Source organism: Mus pahari, chromosome 18, assembly GCF_900095145.1.
Source record: "Mus pahari chromosome 18, PAHARI_EIJ_v1.1, whole genome shotgun sequence".
NCBI lineage: Eukaryota > Metazoa > Chordata > Mammalia > Rodentia > Muridae > Mus > Mus pahari.
Window position 1 is genome coordinate 20,812,374 of NC_034607.1, and position 8,103 is coordinate 20,820,476.

General features: G+C 42.5%; 1 protein-coding gene and 1 non-coding gene across 2 annotated transcripts in view; one reads left to right on the forward strand and one right to left on the reverse strand.

The window, feature by feature from the left end:
• The window catches only part of Efhb (EF-hand domain family member B), a 60,461-nt gene that overhangs the window by 8,947 nt on the left and 43,411 nt on the right, over window positions 1-8,103 (reverse strand). The window contains exon 10 of the mRNA XM_021218347.1: window positions 1,516-1,723. Within this exon, the coding sequence (XP_021074006.1) occupies window positions 1,516-1,723 (208 nt within the window). The remainder of the gene's footprint in view (window positions 1-1,515; window positions 1,724-8,103) is intronic.
• Window positions 168-303, forward strand: LOC115062564. Its single transcript, XR_003842501.1, has one exon. It is a non-coding gene; the product is annotated as a small nucleolar RNA SNORA70 (small nucleolar RNA).

Here is an 8,103-nt window from a genome sequence, read left to right on the forward strand (position 1 = left end):
AAGAATTTCATAAATTCATTGTTTTTAATAGCTGGGTAGTACTCCATTGTGTAAATGTACCACATCATTAAATACATTATTATCATGTACAGAATGTCCCAATGAAACTCATTACTACGTATAACTAACAGATGCTAATTTTAAAACTTTTTTTTATAAAGTTTCCTCTGCAGCCATGAGTAAGCCAATCAGGTTTCCCTCCTCGTGCCTCCAATGTAGAATGGCTGCAAACAGCAACATTCCTGGGAATGCATACAGCCTGTTGTTCATGCGGTCTGCCCTAAGGGACCTTCAGGAGCATTTTCTGGAGGGTTGGCATCCCTGGTATCTTGCTATCTCCAATCTAGGCTCAAGACATGGATGTGGGGTGACGTTAGGAAGTCCCAGGGCACAGTGGCCCTGCTTCAGATTACCTGGGCACCATTTCTCTCTGGACTAAGTTGAGGAATAAGAACCATGTGGCTGAAGGCTTACTCAGGGCCACATCCACGTTTTCTGGCCACCAGAACATCCCCATGTGAAGGAAGTGAGGTCTTGCCAAGTTGAACACAGTTGAATCCGAAGACGGCAGCTGAGAAGGGATCTCCCAAGGCTGAGGAGTCAAATCTATCCCCAGTCGCTGTCCCTGGGCAAGTAGCTCGTCTGTACTCATGAGCGTTGCTTAATGTTGCACGCCAACAGCCATGTTCACTTACGAATCTCACACATAATTAAAGGCGGAAGTTTCATTGTTACCCTGCTCCTCAGCCATGTATTTCCATCAAATTCATTCCTTCCGTTCCACACACATCCTCTGCATAAGCAAACCTGTATGCATTCTGTCCAGTTCCTTTTATATTAATGTGATACATATCATGACCAGAAACAAAAAAGGGTTTATTTGGCTTACCTACCACAGGTCTCAGTTCACCATGAGGGAAGTTGGGCATGACCTGAAGCAGAAATAGATCCAGATACTATGGAGGAACATGGTTAACTGTTTCCTCTCGCTCAGGTTCAGCTACCTTTTCAACAAAAGACTTATTGTTTTTATGTATGTGTATGTGTGGGGAGCTGCATAAGTTTAAGCATATCACATTCATGCACGTACCTGTGGAGGCCAGGAGGCAGTGAATCCCCTGGAACTAGAGTCATGTGGAGCTGTGAGCCATCTCATGTGAAAACTGGGAATTGGACCTAGCTCCTCTGCAAGAGCAGTAAACACTCTTCATCCCTGAGCCATCTCTCCAGCCCCTCAGATAGCTTTCTTCTACAGCCCAGACCCGCCTACCTAGGGATGGTGCTGCCCCACAGTGGGCTGGGTCCTCTTACATGAATCATCATTCAAGACAGTCTCTCACAGAATCTGATCTGGGCAATCCCCCAGGTAAGATACCCTCAGATGACCTTGGGCTATGTTGAATTGACTGTTGAAGCTAACCAGGACATACAATATTAAAGTTAGTTGAGATCCTAAAAACTATGAAATATAAAAAATCTACCTAAAAATTCAGCAAGCTGTCAAGAATTAAATACCTTTAACAACGACTCTCTTCTCATACTCTGTGAGAGGTATTCTGTCTTTCCAGTTAAGGAAATTGGCAAATTCCAGGTAGTTAATCAAGCCATCCTGGTCCACGTCACAGTAGTCAAACAGATGGTCCAGGAGCATCTTGTCTAGATGCAGGTTGGCTTGGACACAAGCTTCATGAAGTTCTGCTCTGTCAATCACCCCATCTCCCTTCTGCCAACCAGGAAGCAAAGGTAAGATGAGTGTAGGCTCTGATAAAAATAAAAATAAAAAGCTCTAGCAAATGCACTCAGCAAATTCCCGCTTCCACTAAGAGTAATCAAGTATTATATATGTAAAGCAAGAGTCATTCTCATTGAGTCAATTTGATAGACACACTTTATAGTTTGTGATCCTGGTATAAGCAGAATACATTCAATGTTATTGGTCCTGGCGACTAAATCCAGGCCCTTGCACATACTAAACATGTGAGAGCTGTGCTCACAACCCCCACTTTTTTTAACCCCCCTTTTTCTTCTCCATTTTTATTTTATTCATTCATTCACTCATTTTGGAATTTTATTGTTGCTTTGAGGTAATGTCTCATGTAGTCCAGGCCAGCATCAAGATCAGCTATATAACTGAGAATTATGGTCCTTGTATCTCTACCTCCCAAGTGCTGGGGCGGCAGGCTTGTTCTCAAACATCCTGCTTAATCATTCCCTTTAAGCCACACTGTTTGTACTGAGATGTAACCGGCATAGTCATAAAACATGCTTGGCATTTCTGTTGGGCAATGTGGTGCATGTCTAACAGCTCATTCCAATTCTTCATGCCGACAGAGTTTTTAACACCTTCTGTGTCTCACCAAGGCAATAAATGGTCCTCTACATCACTGCTTACCAATGAAGAAAATAGAGACGAGATTACAAAACAACGTGTAAGGAGGTCTGGTTTGTTTGCTGCCACTCCCACTAGCAAGAGAAAGAAGCTGCCAACCCCTCAAGTCTACCCCTATTGTGACAGTGTTAGGATTCATTCATCCTAAGAAGGAAGGATCCCCTCCGCCCGCCCTACCACCACCACCCAGTCTCCTTTAACATAATAGTTAAAGGCAGATGTTCCTACACTAAGTGTTATTGGAGGGAAATTGGTGGGAGAGTAAAGAAAAATTTGGCTGGTTCATTTGGGAGGTGAGGGGGGCAGAGAATTGGTGTCTCTTAAGGAAGAAAGTCAATTAACTAGGACTTCTTAACCACTCAGCCCCTGGTGCCTTCCTTCAAGCCAGCCTTAGATGCACTCAGAGATGATGCTGAGGACCTATGGATTTTATTTCGTGCCTCTACTTCTGGTGGTGGGTTGGTGCTTTGGGCAATGAAATCTAGATATTATGGGTGAGCACCGAACTTGGGATATAAATCAAGAGGAGTGTGGAAGATCCTGACTTCTATCTCCAACACTAAAAAAAAAAAAAAAATTAAACTAAAGAGAAAAATGAATATATGACTGTGTTTGCCCCTTCGGGAGATTTAGGGGAGAGAATCTGTCAAGGGAAACTACTTATGAATGAATGAATCACTGAGCATTATTGGAGCTATAGATGGCCAGAGTTGAACTATAATGTCACTGAAAGTTAAACCCCTGCAGAAACGGCCCAATGAGACAGACCCGGTGAACTGTAAATAAATTAGCGTGGCCCTGGAGAAGTTCCTTGTGCCTGCTATTGTTAACATATATTACATTGACGATTGAGGTATAAATGGCCTGGATTAATATGAACTCCTTTATAAAAGTCTCTATGACAAGCCCAAGTCAACCAAAAGACAAGAACCTGATACGGTGCCAGGAAAACAATGTGGACGCGATGACAGAATGACAAAGTCCAGACAGCTGAAATAGATGCTGTCAATCATGACAACTTTTCTACCTAATGTCAGGCTTGTCTCCACTTTGTTTTCTTTAAACTCCAAATAACCATCATGCTGCTCAGAGCCCAAGGAAAGCCAACCATGGGGTAGGGGGCTGTCAGGGAGCACAGCTTAGAACTGGCTTCATGAATTACAACAGGGACTATAATAGCTAATAGCCCAAATCACCAGTTGCCACTGTGAGTCCCTCTAAGCTCTTATCTTATACCCAGTGCTGTGCTATGTTATTTAATGGATGGCTCTCCAGAAGGTATAGTAGAAAGAAGTCCTGATTTCATTTTTTAGGGGAACGGTTTGTTTTGTCCATTTGCTGTCCTTTGGGTCATGGTTTTCTAGACAGGGGCTCACCCAGGCTAGCCTCGAACATGAATCTTCCTGCCTCTGGCTCTCAAATGTTGAGACTTGGGTACATATGGTCACACTCCTGGGGAAGCCTGATTTGTAACAGTTGCTATTCTCTTTTCTTCACTGGGGCTACTTTGAAGCCACCGAGGGGATGTCACCAGGGTTGCCAACTTACTAGTAGGCTCTCTCAAGCCAGTTGTAGCGTAAGGCTGCCATTCAAATTTACTGTTACCATCTTCAGATTCTAAGTTTCCTAAACAGAAAGTCTACACATTATCCAAAAGGATGCTTAATGGACAATAGGCACTCAATGAGTAATAGAATTAATCTTATAAGCTAAGAATATTCATTTAGGAAACCACAGTTTGATTTTTTTTTAATTCTTTTTCTATAAAATTGAATCTGGGCAGTCAACAGTTTTGTATTCCACTGCACTAGATCCACTGCCTTCTCAGTAAAACATCCCTTAAAGATGGCAAACACTACACTGTACAGATTAAAAGGTGATGGTTTAAAAGATGCATCAGCATTAAACAATGTGCAGTGATGTGATTTCATCATAAGGAGCTTGCCTGGTGGCTTACATGGATAATCAACAACTATTAAGTTAATAGTTAACTATTATCTATTGAATTTCTTACAACTGCATTCAATGTGAACTTTTAAAAAGCAAAGGACTGTGCATCCTGGCAGAGGTCGTAGCTAGGGTTTCAACTGATGTGATGAAACACCATGACCAAAAGGCAACTTGAGGAGGAAAGGGTTTATTTGGCTTACTCTTCCATATGACTGTTCAACTTTAAAGAAAGTTAGGACAGTAACTCAAGGTCAGGAACCTTCTTGAAGCTGATGCAGAGGCCACTGAGGGGTGCTGCTTACTGGCTTGCTCCCATTCCTTGCTCAGCCTGATTTCTTATAGAACCCAGGACCACCAGCCCACCATGGTACCACCCACAATGGATGGGGCCCTCCCACATCAATTGCTAATTAAGGAAATGTCCTATATCTAATGGAGGTGTTTTCTCAATTGAGGTTCCCCATCTTTTAGATATTTCTAGCTTGTGTCAAGTTGAAATAAGACTAGCCAGGACAGCAGATTCTATTATTCATATTCATGAGTTGTTCAGAACTGACTGAAATAGAGCTGGAGTATAGCTTTTTGACTAAGTACTTGTCTAAGAGGTATGGCACGTGAGTTTCATCCCAATACTACCATAAAAACATTAAATAATTACAACAGATTCAAGTCGAGTATAATAGCACATGCCTGCAATTTCAACTTGGGAAGTAGAAAGAGAAGACTCATAATCCAAGGGTAACCTGTGTTACATGTAACCCCATTGTACTGGCTGGTTTTGTGTGTCAACTTGACACAAGCTGAAGTTATCACAGAGAAAGGAGCTCCAGTTGAGGAAATGCCTCCATGAGATCCAGCTATAAGACATTTTCTCAACCAGTAATCAAGGGTGGGAGGGCCCATTGTGGGTGGTGCCATCCTTGAGCTGGTAGTCCTCGGTTCTATTAGTCATCAGGGAAATGCAAATCAAAACAACCCTGAGATTCCACCTTACACCAGTCAGAATGGCTAAGATCAAAAACTCAGGTGACAGCAGATGCTGGCAAGGAAGTGGAAGAGGAACACTCCTCCATTGCTGGTGGGACTGCAAGCTGGTACAACCACTCTGGAAATTAGTTTGGCCGTTCCTCAGAAAATTGGACATAGTACTACTGTAGGATCCAGCAATACCACTCCTGCATATACCCAGAAGATGCTCCAACATGTAATAAGAACACATGCTCCATTATGTTCATAGCAGTCTTATTTATAATAGCCAGAAGCTGGAAAGAACCCAGATGTCCCTCAACAGAGAAATGAATACAGAAAATGTGGTACATTTATACAATAGAGTACTACTCAGCTTATTAAAAACAATGAATTTATGAAATTCATAGACAAATGGGTAGATCTGGAGGATGTCATCCTGAGTGAGGTAACCCAATCACAAAAGAACACATATAAACTGTTGCATCTTTGTATTTATTACTTGATGTAATAAAGCTTATTTTCATTAACAAAAAAAGAACACATATGATATGCACTCACTGATAAGTGGATATTAGCCCAGAAATTTAGAATACCCAAGTTACAATTCGCAAAACACATGAAATTCAAGAAGAAGGAAGACCAAAGTGTGGATACTTCAATCCTTCTTAGAAGGGGGAACAAAATACCCATGGAAGGAATTACAAAGACAACGTGTGAAGCAGAAACTGAAGGAATGATCATCCACAGACTACCCCACCTGGGGACCCATCCCACAAACAACCGCCAAAACCAGACAATACTGTGGATGCCTACAACAGCTTGCTGACAGGATCCTGATATAGCTGTCTCCTGAGAGGTTCTGGCAGTGCCTGACAAATACAGAAGTGGATGCTCACATTAGATGGAGCACAGGGTCCCCAATGAAGGAGAAACAACAATATGAACTAACCAGTACCCCAAGAGCTCCCTGGGACTAAACTACCAACCAAAGAGTACACATGGAGGGACTCATGGCTCTAGCTGTATATGTAGCAGAGGATAGCCTAGTCGGTTATCCTGTGGAGGGTCTATGCCCCAGTATAGGGGATGGCCAGGGCCAGGAAGCTAGAGTGGGTGGGTTGGTGAATAGGGAGAGGGGGGAAGGGATAGGGCATTTTCAGAGGGGAAACTAGGAAAGGGGATAACATTTGTAATGTAAATATAGAAAATATCTAATAAAAAGTAAAAATAAAAATAAAAGAAAGCAAGCTGAGCAAGGCAGGGGAAGCAAGCCAGTAAGAAACATCCCTCCATGGCCTCTGCATCAGCTCCTGCTTCCTGACCTGCTTGAGTTCCAGTCCTGACTTCCTTTGGCAATAAACCACAATGTGGAAGTGTAAGCTGAATAAACCCTTTCCTCCCCAACTTGCTTCCTTGTCAGCGATGTTCATGCAGGAATAGAAACCCTGAGTAAGACACCATGAAAACAAGTCTTTACATGATTGGGGTGGAGAGGCTGTCTGTCTATCTCTATCTCTGTCTGTCTGTCTGTCTTTCTGTGTGTATGTATTATGTGTATGTAAGTTTTTTAATGTGCTTATTCTAACTTCCATATTTTCATATTGAAAATCATCTTGAAATTAACTACAGATACCCGGTAGTTTCATTAAAAACCAAGTCATCAAGTATGTTTTCTAATTTTTAATTTAAATGATGTATAGGTGTCCATGTGAGGGAATGTGCAAGTTGATGCAGGTGCTCAGTGAGCCAAGAAGACAGCATCAGATTGATTCCCTGGAGCTGGAGGTACTGTGAGCCACCTATTGCAGGTCCTGGAAAGTGAAGTCAGGTCTTCTATAAAACCACAGAGCAATCTTTCCAGCCCCACTTACATTTTCTTTTCTTCCCCCCACCCTTTTCTTTCTGTCTGTTCTTTTGTTTGTTTGAGACGCGGTCTCAGTTGCCCTGGCTGTCCTAGAACTTGCTATGTAGACCAGCCTGACCTCAAACTCACCTGAGCTCTGCCTGTGCCTGCCTACCCAGTGCTGGGATTAGAGGTGTGGGCCACTACCTTGACTCACTCCTACCTACATGTGTTGAATGCTTTGGGGGGGAGGGGAAGCAGCTGAGTAGTGGTGGCTCATAGATGTTTATTGTCTTCTATGTAGTCATCATAACTTCCTTATGGCGAGTCAGGGACAAAGACGGAACAGGGTTTGGCTAGACAGCCCTAAACAGCCCTCAAAACCTTGATTCTCCTGCCTCAGCCATGGAACACTGTGATTCGTGCGCAACATGTATGCCTAGAATTAATACAAACTTAAGTGACGTGCTTTTTTGATAATGAGAAGTGTTTTGCCCATTAGCACACACTTACACAATTCCCATGCCTAAAACTAAGGCAGTTGTTCTTAAATAACTTAACAAGTCAGTAATGTACATTTAAAATTAATTTTTAAAATAAAAAAGGTGAAGTAATAGCTTTTCAAACATCATGTTCAATACAGGATTGAAGATGGGAATATTTCTTTATTCTCATTTTAAAATTATTCTTTTTTTTTCTCTCTCTCTCTCTGCCTCTCACATAAAGATGGTAGCTTCTGGGTGGAGCTCTGTAGGAAAGTCCACTTCTGAGAGGGTGGGAAGAAAGGGAAGAAAGAGAAAAAGGGGTAGAAAGAGAGGAATAGAGACAGGTGCAAGGCAGGTGTGTTGTCACCTGCTTGGGAGGTAGGAAGACTCAGAATTCAAGGTCAATCTGAGAGGTGCAGTGAAGGTCTCTCTCCTCTCTCCTCTCTCTCTCTCTCTCTCTCTCTCTC